Genomic DNA, 24,364 nt, shown 5'->3' with positions numbered 1-24,364 from the left:
AATATCCTGAAAGCTATTTAAAAAAATTAATGACAAAGAAACAAATTTAAAAATGTATTCGAGAGCAATTTAAATACGTACCTGTCGCATCAATGAACTATTTTTCTGTTCTAAATCTCGAACATTCAACCTTATCAGAAAAGAGACACCTTTACTTTTCTTATCTTTTTATAAGTTTCATCAATAACAGTAATCACAATTCCAAAGCAAAATTAAATTATACATGTTGTCTAATTTTCTAATCAAAAATTAAACACAAATGCAGTTCCTTTATACACTATCCAATAAGTGCTAAATTTTGCATTAAAAATAAATTTAATGAACAAACAAAAACATATTTTAAATAAATTTCACCACAGATACATGATATATCCTCATATTTAATTATACAAAGTTTTTTTAATTAAAGAATTAAATAAAGATTCTCAAGCTAAGATTACAACACATGCAGATCATGCACAATGCTGCATTACCTTTCCATAGCTAATAGTTCGTTGTATTCCATTTTGATTGATTCAATTTGGTTCTTTGTTTCCTTCTGCTGCTGCTCTTTCTGCTTGTCCATATTACGCAACTTCTGAGACAACTAGGGAGGGAAATATTCTTTCAAGTTCATATAGTTTCAAAATATTTACAGCTGTCAAAAATTTAATATTACATAAATTAGAAATACTGAATTTCTACAAAACACACACATAAATATATATTCTTCAGTTTGTAAATTATTTAATATTTTTGACTGCAATTAATTTGCCGATATATTTAACTTAAAATTTAATGAAAATTTAGAAAGCTTAAAAAATTGTCTGAAACCAAATTGCGTTTTTATACTTATGAATATATGAATTTTTTAGCACCTACATCTTTCTGTACAGTTGCTTTCTCTCAGTCACATACTGGATTCCTAGGAAAGTACCTTTTTTTTAACCATCACAGAGATTAGTTGTATTTTTAAGCAACCAACTTCATTCTACACCATATTGTTGATATATAGTTTGACAGCTGATATTTCAAAACTTCGCTGTAAACACTTTTGTTTGATTCCATGCAATTTTTTTTTAGAGTTCCATCAAATACAGAAAATCAAAAGCAGCATTTTTGGCATATTATGTTACTACTGAAAATATAACGCTGTTCAAGGACCAATTTAATTATGACATATATTTTTAATTATGAATCGAAGCAGCCAAGCAAAGAGATGTTATTCAGCAAGCAAGTTTAGATGGCAAAAGAGAACATGCAGACGGGCAACTTAAATACTTATAGTCAGGATACTGTTTGTTTGAATTCTTGATAGCGACTGGGCAAGAGTTTTCACAGTACAGCCTTAAAAGGATTGTATTTATATTTTAAATCAGCAATTTATAGGAATTTATAGAAATTTTGTATATAAACACACGCATTTCAATTACTTCAAATATAATATAAAATAAGCTTTGACTATAAACTGTTACACCAAATACAGAAAAAAAGTCACCATTCTATTTTAAAATTATTTGAAAATATCAAGTGCATTATAAAATATACTCTACCTCTGCCTCTTGAGAAGATAGCTGCTTCTCTTTCAATTCAGCATCTTTTAATGTTGCTTTTAATTTATCTTCAAGTTTCTGACATTCTTGCAACTGTTAATAAATGACACATAAACATACAAAACTGCCATTTGATTTAAAAAAAAAACTAAATATGCTATAGCAAGTAAAACAAATACAGAGCAGCAATGTAGTTTATTTTAAAATTGATTAAAGAAAATTAATATAGAAAACTGTTTTGCTGATATTTATTTTTTAAATTTACCTTACTTTTTTTTCACATAATATTACAGTTGTTGCTTGCTTTTATATAAGAATTAAAAAAGTGTTCTAAAAATTTATCTTAAAAACTAGCACACAACTGGATATCCGATCGCATTTCTTTCCAGTTTCTTGTTTATAATATGCAACTTTACAATATCTGAATATTTGAATAACAGCATCTTTGTCCATGCCATTCAGAAAACTGGTGATAATTAATTCTTTACTGCTCATACCTACTAATATCATGAGCTAAAATGTATACTCTAGTTTTTAGTTCACATGATGCTGTTAACTGAAATTTTAAAGTAGTCAAAAATTGAACCGACAAAAAAATAACAGTCATAGATGCTGGAAAAAAAAAAAAAAAAAAAAAAGGTACAAGGTAGCTGGAAAAATTTAGTGTTGTGGAGCTTTACCAAATTTTAAACAGTTCTTTGGTTTCCCGAAAATAATTCTTATTAATTTGTGTATATTATCGAAAATAATGAAACTAGCCTATTTATAATATTAGTAATTTAACACTAACCCTGAAGCAAATGATTATTTTATATAATATAGATAATGAATTTAATGACAGTAGTAATGCAGCTACACAGCTATTTGAACAAGAATGATATTTTATTACTCTTTAATTTCTTTATATATTACTGGTAGCAATATCTATATAAAAAATGTCAGAAATTAATGTTCTTTTATAATAATACAGATATGGAAAAGCTGAACCTTAGTTGCACAATTCCTATATGCTGCCATTTTCATACCTATCTATCAGATAACTTTTCTGTCCCAGTATTAAAAAAAAAAAAACTGCATATTTCATTAATTGATTGCTTTAACTGAAAAAAGGATTTTCAAGAATGTTTAGTGATTCTTGAGTGGGTAAAACTTGTATTTTTAAGTTTCAATTATTTTATTCAAATTTATTTATAGTTTACATTACTCATTTATATATATATATTATTTTGACATTATTTAATCTACACACCTCTAAGCTTTTAAATAACTATAAAACTAAAATTTGGAATATTTTAACTCTTATGAAATTTTTGAATTCTAGGTAGATCTTCCACTACTTCACTCAGTAATTAAGATATTGAAGCATCAATAAAGAGCAAACTGATAAATTATTTTAAAGAATATTGTTCATATCAAAAGATAGCTGCTTCCTCTCAAAATATCAAAAAAATATTATCTAATCACATGAAATAAATACTAAATGTTTAAGTCAGAAAAGTACAGGAACATATGTTCTCAGAATATACTTTTTTAACACGAAAGATTAACTGAAAAATATTTCATGTTCATTAAGTATGAATATGATCCAGCCTGCCTCAGGCATGGGGACATTCAATGCTAAAGCATAATACTTACAGAATACTGCAAGTAAAAGTTTTAATGATGTATTGCTTTGAGAAGAAACATAAAAAAAAAAAAAAATTTAATTAAAATTAAAAAAAAAAATTGCATGATATACTGTTTTGAAAGTAATGTTCATGTTTTTTAAACTCCAACTAGTAAATTCCTTTTAATTTGCTTTTACCTTCAGCCAGAGAACATAAGTGGATATCATAAGTCTGACACTCTGTTATACAATTTAATGAGTGCTACCTCCTTGCAAGTAGCAGAACTTTTATGAAGCAAAGATGACTTTTTCTATTATTCAAAAACTATTAATGTGAAATGAATAAAATAAATAATTCTTCCCGATTAGTCACTAATATTTTATTAATTTACCCACTCAATTTACATGTGCAAATTATATTACTTTGCATGTTACAATTGAATAGTAGAAGAATTTTTAAATATTAAATTTTATGTCCTCTTCCAGACTCTCAAGTGTATAGAACAAACATTAGTGGTTTTCGAATGCCTGCCTTTATAAACATCCACGGTAATTCCCTTTGCTGACTACTTTTCTTTTCATACTATATTGAATTAACAGAAATTGGGCAATAATTGCCTAAAATGCATTCTTTGGAATAATGTATAAAGCTAGCTTCTATTTAACAGTTTTCTCAACTAAATAAAAACACCCATATTTAAAATTAATGACAAATGACACAATAATTCATTTGCAATATTAAAAATATCCTTCATAATTCTTTATACAGAAATACACATAATTGTTCCTGCATTCTGCTCAGTCAATATTTTAACTACCCACACATGGCTTGAAATTTCTTACAGAATAATTACTAACAAGTTTATTTTATGAATAACAATACTCTCCACTATCACATGTATTTTTCTATAACAATTGTTACTTAAGTGACAAGAAATGCAGTTAAGAATTGTACACATTAAAAAAAATAATAAAATTACAGATTTTTCTTTCCATACTTTCAGGGAGTTTAACTATAAATTTTTAACCAATTTTAGAAGCAGTAGAGAACATGTACTGAATAAAAAGTTATTTTCTTAAGAAATATTATTTCTGAAACATAATACCTGTCTCTGAAGCAATAATTCCCTTTCCATATCTCTTTGCTTCCATTCTGATGTAAGCACTGACAAATGTTGCATTTCTTTGTCTTTAAGCTATAAAAATTAAAACAATAATACACATTAAGAATGACAACACCATTTAAAATATACAAAATAGAGCAGGACAAACATTTCCTAGTTACCTGGGCTCTAAATATTTCCCGTTGACGCTCTTGCCACAGTTCAAGCTCCAAAGCAGCTTGAAGCAACTCATCTTGGGTCAAGCCATTTTGTCGTAACAAAGGTAAATCAAAATTAGGTATGAAACTATGAACCTAAAAGATAATTTTTAATTGTTATTATTTTAGAAAAAATAAATATAGCAAATATTTAATAGCTAATAAATATCTAAAAAATGATGAAAGCAAAATGTTTTTAATTGTACAAAATGAAATGGACACAGATTTTAATGTTTTAAGTATAAAGTAATTTATTTACTTGTGGATAATAAGAAACACTTGACTGATTTGAATGATGATCACACAGAGAAGTTGTGCGCCCAAAATCAATTAAAGTCAAAACTGCATATATTTCCCCTATTTCATACCTAAAAATAGATTCCAGTAATTACATTAATTATTAATATAAATGCAATTGTCTGCATAAAAAATGAACTATTTCTTTAATATTTACCCTTCAGGGGATGTAACAACAACTTTACATGTACTCATCTGCCTCATGCCTTGCTTTTTGTCAACCTAAATAAATTAATGAAATAAATATAATAAATTTATGTGCTATTTTTAAAAACTAATATTATAAAAAGGGTAAACTTAATTTTAATCATAATTTAAGTGACAAATAATTACTAAAGCATGATTTAATGTAATATTCACTTAAATGGATATAATAAGAAATATTTGAAAAACATTACAACATAAAATTATAATTTATTGCATACAAACTCAAAATTATATGCAGGTCTAAAAGTCTTATTTAATCACTGCGACTTTTAGTTGCAGTATTCTGTAAATAAAACTTTTACAATTTTGAAAACTAAATATAAAAGTGCAGTGTAAATGAAGAGCAATTATGAACAGACATTTCTTCAAGAACTTGAGAGAGGAGGTGAATCTGATTTCAAATAGCTTTAAATAAGTGTTATATTCTGAAAGCAAATGGAAGAGCAAAATTTGTGTTAATTTTGAACGCAAAACACTTAAATATATTGCCTCTGAGAAAAGTACATACACATTTCTGAAATGTAGATTTCTCATAAAAAAACAGTCACATTCAGAGGCAAAGATTTAAAAATATTAGAACTAACTTTTGCAGATGAGAATGAATACAAAATATTGTTACGTTTTTCTCTTCTGACACCAGTTGTTACATTATTTGCTTCCTTTTCATTCGTATGGGGTTCGTAGATTTGGAGTGAATAACGACGACACTTGATGAAGTATCGAAACACACTTTATTTACCAATATTAATCAGATAGCTCCAAAATCACTTTCACAGTCGTTGACGAACTACTATAAACATGCTGACATGTTCAGCAACACAGCCTTCACACTGTCAGGCAATAACGGTGGAGACAGCTTCACTACAAAGCACCCAAGTACAGCTCCCAACTCTGCTTGGTCGTTCTCGGAACTTCACGTACTCTCGAGACTTTCCGCGCGATGCACTCGACGATACAGAAGAGTATAGCTCTCGACTCAGCACAGTCTAAGACAAAACTCAACGATGCACTAAAAGACTCTCTCGATGCACTTGACAACCAACTCCGCGCTAGACTTCGAGACACTCGCTCAATGATTAACTATCAGCTCTCTAGACGAGGCACACACACTAACTGACTGCGGACCAGCAGAGTTTATATAGCTTTCGGCTTGTGTTCGAGAATATTCTGGGCTAAACCGGTAAGAATTCGTTCTAGGAGGTTCTCCATCCGTCCATGGTATATCGCTAAATGGGCAATTTCTCGTCAAATGTGGCAACTCTGCCCTCCCTTGACATTTTATGGCAACCCTAAAACTGCTTTGCGGGGAAGCCATCTTACTGCGCCTGTACTTTTCGTAACAATATTTTCATTATTGTTAATTGATCATATGAAAGGTAAATTTTCAATTTATATAAATTTGAAATAGTAAATAATTTAATTTAGCATACAGTATTCCCTTATAAAAAAAGAAAGTCATGTCACAGATTAATATATTATTCATATCATATAAACAATATTGATGAAAAAGAAAGATAAGGGAAGGCAGATAATTTTATTAAGGTTTCTGAGCAAAGAATTCTTTTTTTTTTAATAAAGAAAATTTTAATAATTGTGAAAATGAACTGAATACTGATAGAAAACATGTTTTCTATTCAATTGTCTCCCCCATTTTAACCCATTAGTACTTCTGTACAAGATTCATAAAACATTTTAATTAAATGAATATATACTGGGTGATTCAAAAGTAAGAGAAAAAGTAGACAATCAATAATTTGAAAAGTATAGATGGTAGCAGTATGTAGTTTTCTCAGAAATGACATAAAGACATTGGATTTTTTAAAAAATGAAAAATTTAAATGACAGAATAGTTATATTTTTCACTAACAGATGGTCTAAAGTGGTCCCAATGCTACATTGGCATTTTACATTACACTGTGTGATGATCGTTTGGACTTGTCAAGATATATTCTTACAAAATTCAACATATATAGGAACTGAAACCTCATAATTTCAAGAGATGTCATGAATTGGGCTTTTCTACATATGGAAAACAATGTAGACTGGCTGTCAAATATCATAGGGATTGATGAGAAGTACTGTTTGCTTAGCAAAAATATAAATGCACACAGCTTGCACGTCTGAGGGAGATGCCATCATGCAATTGTAGAAACCTCTGTGTAGCAATCTAAGATGGCAGCATGGTATTGGTTCACTGCATCATTAATTAGCCCCTTTGAGGAAGGTCACAAGATATCAATTTCAAATTGTTTATCACAGTCAAGCACTATGAAGCACCTTTAAGAGCATAATTTGCTTGATAGTGTAACATTTATACATATGCATTGCCTCAAAATGGGTGCCGCACAGCATCTGCTGGAATCAAATATACAGATTGGGCGATGTTATTAATACAATTAATATACTGAAAGAAATTATTTGCCATCAAGTGACAGGAATTATAATTTCTTCAACGGTCAACACCTCCTTCAATGGTTGTGCAATATAAGGTTGCCATTCTCAAGAATGATGTGCATTAACTACACATTTGTTATCCTAGCTGCATTGCAATGCATGCTGCACCATGAACTTCTGACACACAAATTTCTAACACGATTGAAGCACCACCTGTGAATGAAAAATGTAGTTATTCTGGCAATAAAAGCTTTCATTATTATTGTGTATTAGACTTTCTTGCTGTTGAATTTTTTACTGTAACTTTTAGATCACCTGATGTGCACAAACACACACATGCATGCAAGCACACACACACATATATATATTCGGTCACTCAGAAAATTCTTCAATTCTTTTATGATAAAAACAAAGAATGTACGAAAACGTCATTGAATCACATAAGCACCTTCTTATGCTATGACACTTTGCCATCTCTCCAGCAGTTGGAAAAATCCTTTTTTTTTAAAAAAAATTTTATTTATTTATTTATTTTAAAGTTATTAACACCTTGCCTGTGATGCCTGAACTCAGGTTAGGCAATGCAAATGTTGCAATTTTGGAAAGCCCGACCTGAGTCTGGGCAATAGAAAAATTTGCATAGTATGTATAGTATGTAATTTACCAATGCATAGTATGTAATTTACCATTTTTCCAATAAATGGCAATACTTTCCCATGAAAAGTTTGACAGTTTCATGCCATTTGTCAGATTTTTGTAATTTTGAAGTTCTTCCCAAATTTCATTCAAACCACATTATGTTCGCAATGTCAAAATCAAATGATGATGAAGAATAGTTTTTAGGCTCTTCATGCTCAGATACCAATATTTCAACAGAAGAGTATGATTATTCTGAGAGTGACGACAAAAGTGAAACTCTTTCATGCCGAATCTGGATGCCAATATGTTTGAATAACCTTCCTCCAAGATTGCCATTACAGCAACCACAAGTAGGTGCAACAATTGACACTTTTACTAAAAAAGAAACAATGTTTTGAACTAGTTTTCAATAACAATTTGCTTCCCACAATTATGGAAAAGATTAATAGATATGCACAACAATGCATTTAAAGGCAACATCTGAAACTAAAAAAAGCCAATCAAAAAGGTGGGTGCCTACAAATGACAATGAAATGAAAACATTTCTGTTGCTCCATGTTTTACAGGGTACTATTCAGAAGCCTGATGTCTCATTGTTTTGGTCAAAAAAGACATCTCTTGAGACTCCATTCTTTCACAAAATTATGTTTTATGACAGATTTCAAATGATAAGAAAATATTTGCATTTTGTGAACAATGAAGAAGTCAACCTTGAATCACACCCTAATGCAAAAGTGCAAAAAATTTGGCCCATTTTTCAGTTTTTCAATGCCAAATTTTGTTCACTTTACATCACTGATCATGATGTCACTATTGATGAAAGCCTGATGGTATATGGTAGATTGGGATGGATGGTGTCCGCCGATAACATCGCGGAGAAAACAACGCAAGGCGAAAACGTCATGCTACAAAACATCGTGGGAGAAAACATCGCAGTTCTAAAACATCGTGCTACAAAACATCGTCGTCGAAAATAAAGCGGTTCAAAAACTTCGCAGTTTAAAAACATCGTCGTCGAAAATATCGTGGTAAAAAATAAAGTATCTACAAATCATCGCATGACGTAACTTCGCAGACATGCTTTTTTCAGGTTTTAATTATTGTAAATGGATATTCCCATAATGATTTGTGAGCGCAGTATGTAAAGAAGGATAATTTTTATTTTCACATATTTTATTAACTAATAAATGTTTGCTGAAAAAAAGAAAGAAACTTAAGCATAAAAAATTAAATGCAAATTATAGATTATACTTTTCATGAAAAATTACCAGTAAAAACTTTATAAAAATGATTTATTAATGGCCTTTGTTAGTTAACGATGTCGGTTTAAAATTCTATTAAGTGCTATAAGTTGCATTAATTTTCTATGCTTAAGTTTCATTCTTATTTTCTCAGCAAAAATTTATTAGTTAATAAAAAGTATGAAAGTAAAAATTATCCTTCTTTCCATCTTGCGATCACAAATCAGTATGGGAATATCCATTTACAGTTATTAAAGCCTGAAAGAAGCATGTCTGCGATGTTATCGTCATGCGATGATTTGTAGATACTTTTATTTTTTACCATGATATTTTCGACGACGATGTTTTTAAACTGCGAAGTTTTTGAACCGCTTTATTTTCGACGACGATGTTTTAGAACTGCGATGTTTTGTAGCATGACGTTTTTGCCTTGCGTTGTTTACTCCGCGACGTTTTCGTTCGCGATGTTTTCGGCTGTAACCGGGATGGATACAACACATGCCTCTAAAAAGATCTCGCTGCGGCATAAAAACATTTATGCTATGCGAGAGTAAGGCTGGCTATATTTTTTCAAGCATCATCGAAAGGGCACAAAGCTTGACAGCGAATATGCATATCTCGGCATGTTTGGTCAAGTAGATGATATGAGATCTCCGTTAGCCAAAGGATTTGTTTGATCACAGATAATTATTATAATTCTGCACAGTTAGCTGATGAGCTTGTGCAACAATATTCCACATATACAGAACTGTGCAGGCAACCAGGAAGGACTTACCACTAGATAAAAAAAAAAAAAAAAAGAAAGAAAGGTGATGTTTTGGCTTTCCAGTGTGGGAAAGTCACAGTCCTGAAATGGAAAAGAAAGAAATTTACCTGCTTTCTTTGTTCCATACTGCAGAAATGATTGAGACGAAAGATTAGAAGAAGCAAAAGAAACTGAAATCTAAAGTAGTTGCTGACTATAACAACACTATGAGAGGCGTTGTTACAGTCAAATTGATCTTGAAATTATCAAAATAAATAAATTAATTGATGATTGATCTAATTAAAATTGATCTTGAAAATTATGTCATTAGATTTATTTTGCTATAAAATACTGAGCAAAAATTACCGTAATCCACTAACATTTCCCATATATGTGAAAATATTGAATATAGTAGTTATTTGGTTTAAAAATTTTAAAAAGTAATCTATTTCCAACATTTTGATGATAATACCAAACAAAATTGAAGAGAAAAAAAAAAGTTTTTTCCATTTTTGGCACAATTTTCTCAAATATATTCCACAGGCAAGGGGTTATGTGTAAAGAATATATCGACAATCTCCAATGAAGTGAATTCCAGATCATTCAGAGAATTTTGAAGTAACCAGAAGAGATGAAAATCTACGGTTGCAAGGTCTGGTGAATAAGTAAGGGGGGGGAGTAACACAAAACATCTTAACCATAATTCAATAAGTTCTTTTCCTGGCATTTATCAAAATTTGGGACTTAGCATGGCTTTGATGGAAAATAGCAGCTCAACAACTGGTCAGTTTTGAGTGCTTTGCTTCAAAACTGCCATTTGGGAGCAGTAATTTTTCAAACTTATTGTTTGATTTAATGGTAACAATTCATAAAATGCAGTTTCTTTGCAGTCCTATCATACACAAAGCATTGCGATTTTGGTATGTATTCTCCCACCCCTCTGTGTTACTAATGGAGGCTCTTCTGGCTTATCCCATGATACTTTACAGTACCAAGTCTGAGATCTGGACTCATTGAAACTTTCGCGATTCCAGATATTAGATTATCAGTTTAAATAAAAAAAAAATGACATGTAAATATTATAAAATTAAAATTTTAAAATAGTGATTTATGAAATAATGAAGTACTTATGACCTTCCAGGAATCAAAATTTACCAAAGAAAAAGCTCAACATTTATTTGTTTGCTTTACTAAACATTTCTTTCAATGTAAGTTGTTTAATTTGCTTCATTTTTTGTGCTAATACTTTCTCTTTAATTCTACACACAGAATTAAAGAGAAAGTTCTTGCTCAATTACATGGTTCCATTGTTCAAGTTCTGTAATTGCTGCACCGAGAATTCCCATTAAATTGCCAGTCGAAATTTTTTTCATTCTTGATAAACTCTCTACAGTTCACTATTCCTTAGTTGACTGATGATTGGGACATTGTTATCGCAATGAAAAACTTCTGTTATACTATCATTATTTTTTATCTCTTAATACACAGAAGACAGATTAAATTTAAAAGGTAAATATTTTACATTTTCCTAAATTACAATAGACTTGAATGACAAAGTGAATTTAATGCATTGAAGTGAAGCAGTGCAAAATCATGTTTTGGGATTAATAGCCCTTTTGCGTTAAAAATATTTGATGAGAAACATTTCCAGAATACAACAGATTTTAAATAATCAATATGGTGAAACCTTATAAAATCAAATAAAAAAAAACTTACAGTATGGCTAATAGAAGGAGCATCCAAAACTTGAAAAAGATTTATGCGTGCAGTACCAACTGACTGTTCTTGACCATTCTTTTTTCTATGAAGAACCTCTAGAAGAAGAGGTGTCCTAAAAATAAAAAATAAAAACTTATATAATTTAAGCCCACTTAACTTGTTCTAAATTTTCCATACTTACAAAATATAATTAAAATTCTATCAATAAAATATGAGAATAAATGAATAACTAACTAGATGACTATTGTTATAAAATTTATGTATGAAATTCAACGTTTAAAAAAAGTAAATATGCTCCATAAACAAGAGTTTCAGTGCATATTTTTTCTTTTAAATGCACAACTTTTTTTGAACTTCTGATAAATATATTCATAGCTCCTTTTAAAATACTTCAAAAAAGTTCTGAAGTACATACGAGAAAAAGTAACTATAACCCTTTATAATCAAGTTAAAAAAATAAAAGCTCTTACTCCCAAAATGTTGACTTCAGCAAATTGAATGATGTGGCAAATTTAAAGGCACAGTAACCATGTGGAATACTGACTTCACACTTTGGATTAACTTCCACTTCTGGGTGAGTAATCATAGCTGAATTAGTTCCAAAAAATGGATAAGAATACCTAAAAATTAATTATGAAGAGAAAATTGAGATTAATAAACAATAAAATTCTGATTCAAAACAATAAATTCACACATTTTTATAGTAAAAAATAGCAACAAAGACTCATATAAAATAAAATATTTTAACATTACTTAAGTATTTGGAATTTGAAACTCATACCATATATTGTGGTGTATAATGTGCACTTCCCATACAAAAAATAAGATTGAGATTCACGGGTGTGCATCATTTGCCAGATGTAAAATTGATAGATTTAAAAATAAGGAAAGGATGAGCATACAAAAATTAGATTTCCACATATACTTAAATGCTGTTCATTGTAAAGAAATGACATATCTCATGAACTTTTCATTATCAGATAACATGAAAAGTTTGTCACAATTGCTTTCCATTATACTTTCAAACACATCATCAAATTCTGTTTCATCTTCACCATCACTGTTACTCCGATCCATAAATAAATAATCATCTTCCATTCTGCCTTAACAGTTAGATATGCTACAGTAAAAACCCTAAGTCTTGCTAATCTTAGCTTTTCTTAAAGTGGCTTGGTAAAAGTCTGAAGTATTCTTTAATATGATTCCATTTTGGCTTTTCACCAACCCTTTGCGGTAAAACTTAGAAGTTACCGACGCATTCCGGTAAAAGGCCGAAACGAGGGGTTACTTATATTAGGATTTTCCATTTTCAGATACAATGTATACTAAGTGTCCCAAAAAGGTTGAAACACACTTTAATTTTTTAATTCATAATATAAATTGTAAAAGTGATCAAAATATGCTATGATTTAAGATTATGTTGATTGAACTGTCTTGCAATTATTTATCAAAGAATTACAAGAAATAAAAAAAATGCAGTATTTATGCCATTTCACAAATAAGATCCCTCGTGAAAAAGCTAAACTAATGCACAATTCTCTTGATAACTACTGAAGAGATTTCAATAATTTTTATAAATAATTTTGGCAATTGTTAAACAAATTAAATCAATATCTCAGAAAATAAAAATTTTGAAATTTAAAAAATAAGAAAAATGTAGCTTGTTTTTCTTTAATACTTCTTACTACCTGTTACAACAAGGTTGACTGTTATAGCATTTTGAATTACAAAGTAGATCAGCTGATTTGCATAAACACATCTTCATAATACACTTCTTTGAACAGTTGCATTTTCTGAGTCCTTGTCCCCCAACTAAAGTAAGTTTTTATTACATCATGTACCCTTATTTCTTCTGTATCAAGTTCTTCGATGTTTAAAAAATGTTCTTTGCAAAAGGTAAACTTGTTTCTTGTGTACAATGATTTTAATTTACCAAACTTAGCACCAAGAATATAAAACTCGTCATCTTTAACATCTGTGAAAACAGCTATTACTGATTTTGGTTGCATTTTTGATCTATCAATATCAGGTAATTCCCTCTCATTGTTGGAATGGAGAATACTCAGAGCTCCACAATTTGTGAAAATATCCAGGAGGGGAAATGCTACTTCATTAGCTTTTTTACTGTGTAAACTTCGAAGTTTACACAGTAAAAAAGCACACTAAGTACAAAATTTGAAGCATAAAATTGGTACTTCGAATTAGAAGTACAAAATTAGTGCTTAAAATTAATAATCCAAAGTACAAAATTCGAAGTAGAACGAATTTTGCAAGATTATCTAGATACGCTAAAATGAATTTTATATCACGATCAGGATTGGACTGCATATCTATCAGGTCGACTCATCCTCGAGAATTCATTTCACTATGCACAATTGGTTTGATTATAATCTCCTTTTTCACAGGGTTTTGTTTTTTGATGACATGGTTCACATAATCTCAAATATGTGATAACAGATTCTATTATTACATTCCTGCACTTGCGATTCAGTTCCTTAATCATACGGGTTCTTCCACCACGGCCAACTGTGATATGAGTGTTGTGTATGACATTGAATACTTCACCAGTTGTAACATAATACAGGATTTCTGCTTTTTTTACAGATAGTGGTGCAGTAAATATGTCCTCTCCTCCAATATTTAGCATATCATAGCATTTCAACCTTCTGTAATGAACTGTTTGTTTTAACTTCACATATTTTGCTTCTTTCATTTCATTTATTAGAGAAGTATATTTCTCATTTGTTAAATAAAAGCAGCTAACATGCTTATTTTTTATTGATTCAGACAAAATGTTGTAAATTTTTTTCTGCATAACATCACTCATTTCCTTTCAGCAAAATAAAAAATATGTTAAAATGGAAACAAACTGCTTCCACTTTAGGTCTTTCAGAATCCTTTTCATAGACAGTTACACTTGCTTGAATTCGCTAGAAGTTAGACTGCAAATGGCGTAAATAAGGAGGGGCAAGAACACAAAAGTATTGCGACGGAATTTGTGTACGTGGGCTTATTCACAATCAATTTAAATCCCTTGTTTCAGGCTTTTACCGGAAGGCATTGGTAACTCCTAGGTTTTACCACAAAGGCTTGGTAAAAGGCTAAAATGCAATCTTATTAAAGCATACTTCGGACTTTTACGAAACCACTTTGGAAAAAGCTAGATTTTGATTGGTAAAACCTAGGTTTACCAGACTTTGGGCTTTTACAATAACATTTTTAAATGACTTGAAATACGTCGGATTTAGTTTCATTACATACTTTGATTATTAACCCATTCACTATTACTAAACTGGCATGATGCACTTGGCCTCCTTTTGTAACCATTTTTTCACCTTCCACTGTTATTTAAAATTTTCTTTGAATGGTTTATTGGTAGATGCATCTAATGGCTGGACTAATGGCATTAATCCCCCTGGAATAACTGCCATGTCTGTATTACACACTTTCAGCAATTTCTCCGTTTCTCTTATCTGTTAGATGGGATCTGAACATATCCTAAACTAAAAGACTTTCTTGATTCTTTAATGCAAAAGGATGCTTATCCACAATTTTACACTGTTTCTGTCCACCCATCCATTCTCGTGAGCATGAATGAAAACACCATTTAGGAAATTATACTTCCGCACTGTACGTCTTTCAAAAATAAGCATGGGTTTAATTTTGCAGTGGCTGCTATTCAAGAAAGCACTATGGTGAGGTGACCTTTATCGTGACAACTTGTTTTCATAACTGTTTTTTTTCCTTTTCATATCAACAGATTTATGTCCTATCATATCAAACATTACAGGAATTTCATCCATATTTCCAATATCTGAAAGTAAAAAAAAATTTCTTTTGCTTTCGTATATCAATAGCACACGTCTGGAAACTTATCAATCTGTTGTCCAAATCTTTCAGAAACTTTTGTTTTTTCTTGTATAACTAAATTATTCCATGCCATAAATCAACTACACCAACTCAAAGTTGTTTTAAAGTTTTCCCTTTCATCGGCATTCCTTTTTGCTCATTTTATGGCAAATAAAACGTTCCCTGTTTCTTGTTACAATTAATCCCTTCTATCGTTTTCTAGGACCCAGTTTTTTTCTTCTAAGGCCATTTTGTTATTCCTTTATACAAAGCACATTCATTCTTTGGCATATTAATTATTGTGATTTAATTTTTCTTCCACTCTTGTGTGGAGTTTTCAGCAACACCAAACATACTTACTGCAGCAAGATTTCCATTATCTTTCACAAACTGAATGACTTTGAAACCAGCACTGTATTTTTTTTTATTTGGCAGGAGCCATATTTACTACTAAAAGTGACTCTAAATCAACTGAATTTCAAATAAAGCCGTCAATATTCACCTCAAAGTCATAGCTTCAAATCACTACAGAAAAAGAAAACATTATCTCTTAATTCTGTGAATTCATTAGGGTCAGAAGTGCATTCTTACCTCACATTATATCCCCCTTTTCTCAAAACCCTAGAATAACATTCTTGTGCATATCTGCATTGAATACAGCCCACCTTCTTTTTTGCAGAATTATTTACTTTCTCAAGTGTTTACCCCACACACATATTGTTACCCTTATCGTTTGTCAATTCAGTATACAATTAGTTATACTATTAGTAAATTAGTTCACAATTTTATGAAAAATCTTCAAATGAATGGGTTCAGAAGATAAGAGCATCGACACGTATCTTTCAGCTTTCTTCGCAAAGAAAGAGGTGTATGTTACATGTCGAATATACCTAAAAATGTAGTTTGAAATGTCAGGTGTGCATTATAAACTGGAATATACAGTATATTTCATAGCAGGTGCATAATGCAAAAAACTGCAATTATTATTACTAAAATTGCAAAAATAAAATTGATTCCTATCACATATAAAATGTTCGTAGAATCTTTTACCCACATTTTAAGTATATCAGATTAAAGTATAATGTAAATTTGTGTTAGAAATTAATCAAAATACAGTACCACGATTTCAAGTCTTGCACAAATAAAATTAAAAATAATTACACTTTGTTTCAATTTTATTTCAATCTTGATAATAAAATTCTTACAGTTAATTCACCATTATTAAAATTATCCAAAATAAAAATTTAAATGTAGCACATTTAATCTCTCCTTTATTGCTTTTTCCCCCCTTTTCTATTGCAACTTTCCAATTATAAAATGCAATGTTTTCATTTGAAGAAAAAGTTTAAATACAGAGTCTTTTAAGCTGAAAATATTTAGTTAATCAAATACAAAATGCAACATTGCATTCTGTATTTGAATAACTAACTATCTTCAGCAGCATTCAGTTACTTTCATTGCAGTCTCCATAAAATTCTTTTATTAGCTTCTTAAAAGTAATGAAATTCATAAAATTGGGTTTATAAAGTTCTATGATTTTTTTTATTAAAATATTCCATTTCTTTCTTTTTACCCTTTTTTTAAATACTTTTCTTTCTGCATAAATGGTTTAATTCTTTAGTTTAAAATAATTAAAAAAAATATTCTTGGTGGTATGAAATAAATATATTCTTACTTATTTTTAAATAATTATAAATACTGTGGCAAGGGGGTGGACATTGAGCAGAGTTTTTATATATTTTATATCTTATCTTCAACATGTAAAACTATTGGCAAAGCAACAATACAGAAAATCTATTAATTTCTGACAAGATATAATATTTTCAAGGGTAGAAAAAATTAAATTAGATTTCATATTAATGACTGATATTTATTTTTGTAATATTTTGTGCATTTTAAAAATATAGTCAAAAAGACAATCACGAACAAACCTTATGAAAAGATTAATAGGATGTGCTAATCGAGTTGCTCGAAAGTTGCATAAATCTAATGAAAATGAGAAATGCCTAGCACTACCATCACTTTTCATTGGTACAGACACAGGTCTTCTATTCAAATTTCTAGTATCTCCACAGTCTGGAGGGGTGCTGTCAGAAGAATGATTACATGGAACAACATCAGGGGCATTAGGTTCTTTGATGTGAGTAGAATGTTCATCTCTGGGTGAATCTTCAGGGGAAAAAAGATAAAGAAATATTTTGCAAGACAGTTAACAAAATTTTAAACATCAGCAAAAATGCTAAAATTGAAGATAATGAAGAAATTAATTTAATGAATAAATTTTAGTAAACTGAAAGAAATATGAAATCCTTCTATCTGAAGTTTATAGTTTATTAAAAAATCCATGCATATTTTATTTATTCATGAAAATTTTCATTTCAAGTTTGTAACATTTGATGAAAAAGTGTACATAAAGCTGCAAAATGTCTGAAGTTGAAAATATGTTATATAACAAAATCTGCAAACAACATAACAAATCTAATGAAAATTACAATATCTTAAATGTTACAGAATTGTTGCTTTCTGAATCTGAAAATTTAGAGTAGATTGCAAACTTTCTATAATACAAGTTGATTAGTATTCTGGTATTCAACTTCAATTACATTTTACATTACTTTGGTTAGCCCTTAAGAGTCAGATTCAAATCATTCAATCAATTTGCTAATTAGATTGGAAAATTATATACTTTGAAAAATTTAATAAATTTTACAAAGGGATTATGCAATAATTATTTATACAGTCAAAAGTCGTTAATTCAGACACCCATAATCCGGAATGATCTATAATCCGAACCTCAAAGCTAAAAACTTTCTGCACATGCGCATAAGCGTTTACGTGTGCACGTAAGACCTTTTATGACTGTGCATATGTGTGTGCGCAAGCGCAGAATACGTTTTCGCATGCGCGTTTTATGTATAACGGACGGTATAAGCTAAAATGATCTAATTATCTATTTCAGTTAATGTTGATTATTGCGTTGTTCCTTAATCTTCGAATTGGATCCGGGTTATTATTTTTTGCAGACTGTAAGAGCAATACTATAAAAGTAAACTTGAACTTTCGATTATGTCAAATAGAATTTCCGATTCTGGAGCTCCCAAAGGATCGTACAAAACGAAAGTATGTTTCGATGTCCATCAAACAAAAAGTGGAATTGCTGCAAAAAGTGGATAAAGACATGAAGAATGTGACAGAGAGGTTAGTGAAAACGAAAAAATTTCGATTGACAAGTTAGTCGGTAATCTCGGCACAGCAATTAACGGAACTTGAACAGCGGAACTTTGTAACTGAACAAGAAATTACGTCTGTTTATAGAATTAAAGAGAAAGTATTATCACATAAAACGAAGCAACTTAAACAACTCACATTGAAAGAAATGTTTAATAAAGTAAACAAATAAATATTAAGCTTTTTTTTTTTTTTTTTTTTTTTTGTAAATTTTGATACCCTTTAGATCATAATTGTTCTTTTATTTCATAAATTACGGTTTCATATTTTTAATTTTAGAATTTCTGCATGCCATCTTACGAGATTTAAACTGATGATCTATAATCTGGAAAAATCGATAATCTGGAATCGCTGAAGTCCCGACGAGTCCGGATTAACGACTTTTGACTGTACTCAAAAAGCATCAAGACATTCTAAAAATTCGACTTTTCTTTCTTTTTTCTTTTTTTTATGCTATGAACCAAATCTTGTCTTTTCTTTTAGTCTTATTTTTCTCATGTTTAAGGGAAAGAGATTCAGGAAAATTTATGATATTTTCATGAGAACAATTGTACAATTTTAAGACATTATCGATGTGTTATTTTAATGTTTTAACACATTATCAGTGATTATTATTAATAATTTTAACACATTATCTTCTCTCTCTATATATATATATGTATACATACTTTTTTTTAAGAACAGCTATCAGATTTTCTTCTCGAGAGAAAAAGTAGTAAAAATGCAACATTAAGTTCAATTATTTTTATAATGGACAAATTCTTACATTATACTTGATCAATGATATTTTCATACCAAAATTATTTACTTTTGACTTGTAAACCATTCTCTTTTACACTATAATGTAATGTACATTATATCCCCCTATCTACAAAATTGGTCTAATTATTGTTACATTTTTATTCTTTCATGCTAGCCAGCAATTAATTTTTGAATGTCTTATATATAAAGAAATTATGAAATCATTATGCAGCTAAAAATGGAAAGTTTATTTTACTGTTTAAAATCCCTAGACCAACAGTAGTGTTAGTAAGAAAAGCTTAAATTTTCTGTCTTTGCTATTATGGTTATTATTACTCAGGACCTACCCTGAACCTTAATAACCAAAGTGTTTTTCCCTCCACTTTTTATATGCATGTATGTTCCATCAAAACTAATCGCAGAGAAATGTTTTTACTACTCTAATAGCATAACAAACAGTTCAGCAGTTTGGGTGAACTACATCTAGTAACTTCAAAAGTATTTAATGAAATTAATGCCGAGGCTTTAAGACTGCCTGCTTACACTAAGCAGAACTGCTAGGCAATCAGACCTTAATATGCATTATTATGTGGAAGTGGTACAGAATTGTTCGTTCTGAAATTTTAAGCCTTCAACTTTATGTCTATGACAGGTATAAAGAAAAGGGAAACTGGAAAACTGCAGCAAAAAAGATGATGTCATTCCCAACTTTATGAAGAACCATCATTTGGTATTCATATCAGATATGGAAATGTGCTACCTTTGACAGAATGATACTAAATATCTAGAAGTGTAAAATGTTTATCTTCGATAATTATGCGCTTTTTTTGGCAATAAATGACCACACATTTATTTTTTTATTGATCAATTTATCTGGCTGATGAAGTAGGTATGTGTAGCAGGACCTTGCAGTTTACTAAAAATTTTACCAGCATCAAATATGCATATGGTTACCATTCTCTGATAGGCTATAGCTTAAACTAGTTTAGTCCAGAGTTTCATGACTCACAACAATGATAACTCTGATACTTATGCCTTTGAGTAGGGCTCAGCAACTTATGACTTGACGGTCACCGAGTGATCATTTCATAATTTCAAGTGATCTAATTGAATTTCGAAAATACAATACATATAAATGAATTGCAAAATCAAAATATGAAATGGATACTTGAAAAATACATACAAATATTAAAAAAAACCGTAGCATAATTTCAAAGAGAAATTGATATCTTTGGCAATGCCAATCCATAATTCCATGACAAACATCTAGCAAACTGGTGTCATTCTCTCAGCTCACACTAAGTAGCACTTGTTCAGTAGTGCACGAATAGTGATGCAATTATAGCAATGCAATGAAATAATTATTATTATTACCATGGAGAAACAAAAACCAAAAAAGAAATTACTTCAAGATGTGTGGAAAGAAATGTATGGGTGTACTGAAAATAATGACAAATTGACATGTACTTTATGCACAGATGTAATTACCACCAGAACTTAACACTTTTGAGCAATATTTTCTTTAAAACATAAAAATGTTAGTAAATGTGAGTAAAATGCCAAATTGAGAATAATCTAAATATATTGTTAAATGGATATTAAATTTTGGAAAACAAAGTAACGATTTTGTAAGATTAAAAACAAATCATTGAGAATTAAAGCAATGCCATCGTCAGCAAACAGTCCAACATCACATTGAAGCTATGCCCAAGAACAGTGATAAATAGGTAAAAAATAATTTATTATCTAGTGATGTAATTAATTAGCATTGCACTCGATGAAGATACCAATGCAAACAGTATGCATAGACTTGAAACTGTTATTAGATATGCATCAATAAATAGCTCAAAAGTCAATGAAAAACTTTGCAGTCTTGCTTTTATGAATGACATGACCTGACCTGACCGAGATTTTTCATGAAGTACATGAGTTTACAAATTTCAAAACTGGGCAAATGTTGAATTTAAAAAGGAAACTGTTTTCCAAAATAACTGATGGTGCTCTAGCAATGAAAGGAAAATCTCTTAAGATTTATGAAACTACTGAAAAATAAACTTGGCCATGCACTTTTATCATTTCATTGTGTCACAATGAAGAAAATGGTCTAATTATTGTCTAATTAAATAAACTCATCTAATGACAATTAGATAAGTTTCATAATTGTTTAATTAAATAGTAAAAAAGGTTGTACAGTGTTGTTAAATAGTAAAAAGATCGTAAAAATGATAGCAGCATAATCAGCATTTAGTACACAAGCACTTCAAAGCTTTTTTGGCAGAAACTGAATCAAACTATGGAAATTTGCTGTTACATTTGGAAATATAATTATTGAGGCAAATTTCTAATACTATAATTATTGAGGCAAATTTCTAATAGATTAATAAAGCATTTTGATGAGAACATTTCTCTGTGAAATCAGTGAACATGACATTGGGCTGAATGATAATGGATGATTTTTAAAATTTTTGTTCTTATCAGACATAATGAACCATTATAATTACAATTAATTAATTGTATTTCAACTGAAGACTTCAAGGAAATAACCACACAATTCTGAAAATGTATGAGGGATAGAAGAGTTTTTCTTAGAGCATTTCAAAAAGTTTTAATTCAGTTTAGTTTCATATGACAAATCAGAGCTTGGATTACCTCTCTTATCCATATGGTTATTTGTTCCCAATTGTTCTTCGTTATTTAAACAAAACATTTTCTGAATAAAATTTTGACTCCCATTTTGTTTTTTCTCTGGTTGAATGACAGTTTGTTTCTTTTCTTCAGGAACAGATTCTTCACGTAAAGGAGTAGCTTCTCCTTTCTGCCCAGCTGGTTGCTCTTCAGGCTTTAATCAAGAATATAAAAAATTATCACAGCATATTATTAAAAACTATCTTAGGGTAGTTAATTGAAAGAAAAAACAATCATTTTATGTTATTCATAAAGCAAATATTTAAAAGCTCCAATTTGATTTAGACTGAAAGAAAGCTGTAATTTTTTTTTATAAAATCATATTGTCACTTATTTTATAATTTCATTGAAAGCTTAAAATCAAAATCTTTGTTAATCCTTGATATTACAATTTTTTAATAGAAAAAAAAAACTTTTTTTTTCAGTTAATGCCATTGAAAATAAAATTATATTTTAAAATAACGTAAATCTTAAGTAAGTTTCTTATATGTAAAAACATAACAATTCAAAATGAAAATAAAATAATTAGTAGAATTGAAATTTTACAAATAAATTAAAACAGCAACTACAGGGTGATCAGTGAATGAGCCCTGATTTCAAAATGAAATATATCTACAACAAAGATTGATAGAATTATGCGGTAAACTGTACGTTTATTAGCAAAACTGTAAAAATGGTGTACAAATGTTTATAAAATTTAGTTATGAAAATCGTTAACAGAAGGCGCTCTAATCGCAATGACCTATCAATAGCCTTTAAAATGTGCTTCGAAGTCGAAAGTGATCAGTACAACTGTTGACTAGTGAAAAGAGGCTAGCATAGAAAGTGAAATAATGTATTCCATTGAACAACGTGTATTTTGGTTCTGGAATGTCACCAATTAGAGCATAGTCCTACGGCAACACGTCGCAGTTTTCAAAACCGAATTAATGTTCCAGTTGGACCCGATGCTCTTCGTGAAATTCGAATGTACTGGCAGCGTGGCTGATGATCGAAAGGGAAATGTTGGGCCTAAGCAAACTATAATCACTCCTGAAAATGCAGCCAAAGTTTCTGGATTTGTTCAGCAAAATCCTAGGAAAAGCATCCAATGGATTGCATCAGAGACAGGTTTGAAGTACACGAGCACACAAAAAATATTTAAAAATAGCCTACAGCTGTTTCCATACAAAATCCAAAGACATTAGGCCATACCCATAAAAGCTGCGCAACAAAGGGTTGACTTTGAGAATCAGATTCTAACAATGATTGACAATGACAGATTTGATGTGAGCTGCATCTGGTTCAAAGATGAGGCACATTCACTTTATTTTCATTTGAATGGAATCGTTAATAAACAAAACTGGAGATTTTGGGGTACCGAAAATCCTCATTTGTGTGAAGAAAAAGCACTGCGTTCGCCTAAAGTTATGGCATGGGCTGCGGTATGCGCCAGAGGCATTATCGGACCCTTTTTCATACGAGAAACGATAACTACTGAACGTTACATTACAATTTTGGAACAATTTGTCAGCACTCAACTAGCGTTGGAGGATCGACCAGATATCGACTGGTTTGCATCGACCACATCGAACAAATAAAGTTTTTCACTTTCTTTATGAATACTTTGGGAATAGAGTAATTGCGCTAGATTATCCTCAATTTACTGACACAGGAATAGCTTGGCCTCCATATTCTCCCGATCTGAGTCCTTGTGACTTCCTTCTAAGGGGCGCATTGAAAGACGCTGTCTATCGAAAAAATCCTGCTACTCTAGATGAGCTTGAATCGTTGATTGGTGTTGCATGTGATTGATTCCATTTCCGTCGAGACATTGCAAGACATGATGTCAAATTTCATTGTTCATTTACACCACCTCATTGTTTCGAACGGTAAACATTTTGAAAAAATTGTATTTTGATTCCAAAAGCTGCTTCACTTTATTCTTTTACTCCTTTCAGAGAGAGTTTTCAGTGCAGAGCACGATCTGTTAATGATTTTTGTACCTAAATTTTCTAAACTTTTGTACACCATTTTTACAGTTTTGCTAATAAATGTACAGTTTACCACATAATTCTATAGATTTTTGTTGTAGAGATATTTAATTTTGAAATCAGAGCTTATTCGCTGATCACCCTGTACCTGAAGCATTATTTCACAAAGTAACAGTAAAAGTCTGCA

The 24,364-nt window shown here is 30.2% G+C and overlaps 1 protein-coding gene across 3 annotated transcripts in view; it reads right to left on the bottom strand.

The window, feature by feature from the left end:
- Positions 1-24,364, bottom strand: part of LOC118198286 (centrosomal protein of 120 kDa-like) — a 60,496-nt gene that overhangs the window by 8,625 nt on the left and 27,507 nt on the right. For all 3 annotated transcript variants that reach the window (XR_015042255.1, XM_085821146.1, XM_085821145.1), the window contains exons 9-19: positions 22,169-22,358; positions 17,482-17,719; positions 12,172-12,321; positions 11,699-11,813; positions 4,914-4,978; positions 4,719-4,827; positions 4,424-4,555; positions 4,245-4,334; positions 1,533-1,625; positions 474-586; positions 82-130 (exon numbers count right to left, since the gene is read on the bottom strand). Coding sequence is in view for 2 of the 3 variants with exons in the window: in XM_085821146.1 (XP_085677272.1) it covers positions 82-130; positions 474-586; positions 1,533-1,625; positions 4,245-4,334; positions 4,424-4,555; positions 4,719-4,827; positions 4,914-4,978; positions 11,699-11,813; positions 12,172-12,321; positions 17,482-17,719; positions 22,169-22,358 (1,344 nt within the window). In the remaining variant the exon portion in view is untranslated. The remainder of the gene's footprint in view (positions 1-81; positions 131-473; positions 587-1,532; positions 1,626-4,244; positions 4,335-4,423; positions 4,556-4,718; positions 4,828-4,913; positions 4,979-11,698; positions 11,814-12,171; positions 12,322-17,481; positions 17,720-22,168; positions 22,359-24,364) is intronic.

The sequence above is a fragment of the Stegodyphus dumicola genome, chromosome 7 (genome assembly GCF_044657685.1).
Source record: "Stegodyphus dumicola isolate Sdum_Otavi_A_Nest chromosome 7, ASM4465768v1".
Classification (NCBI taxonomy): Eukaryota; Metazoa; Arthropoda; class Arachnida; order Araneae; family Eresidae; genus Stegodyphus; species Stegodyphus dumicola.
This window is presented reverse-complemented; position numbering and strand designations above follow the sequence as displayed.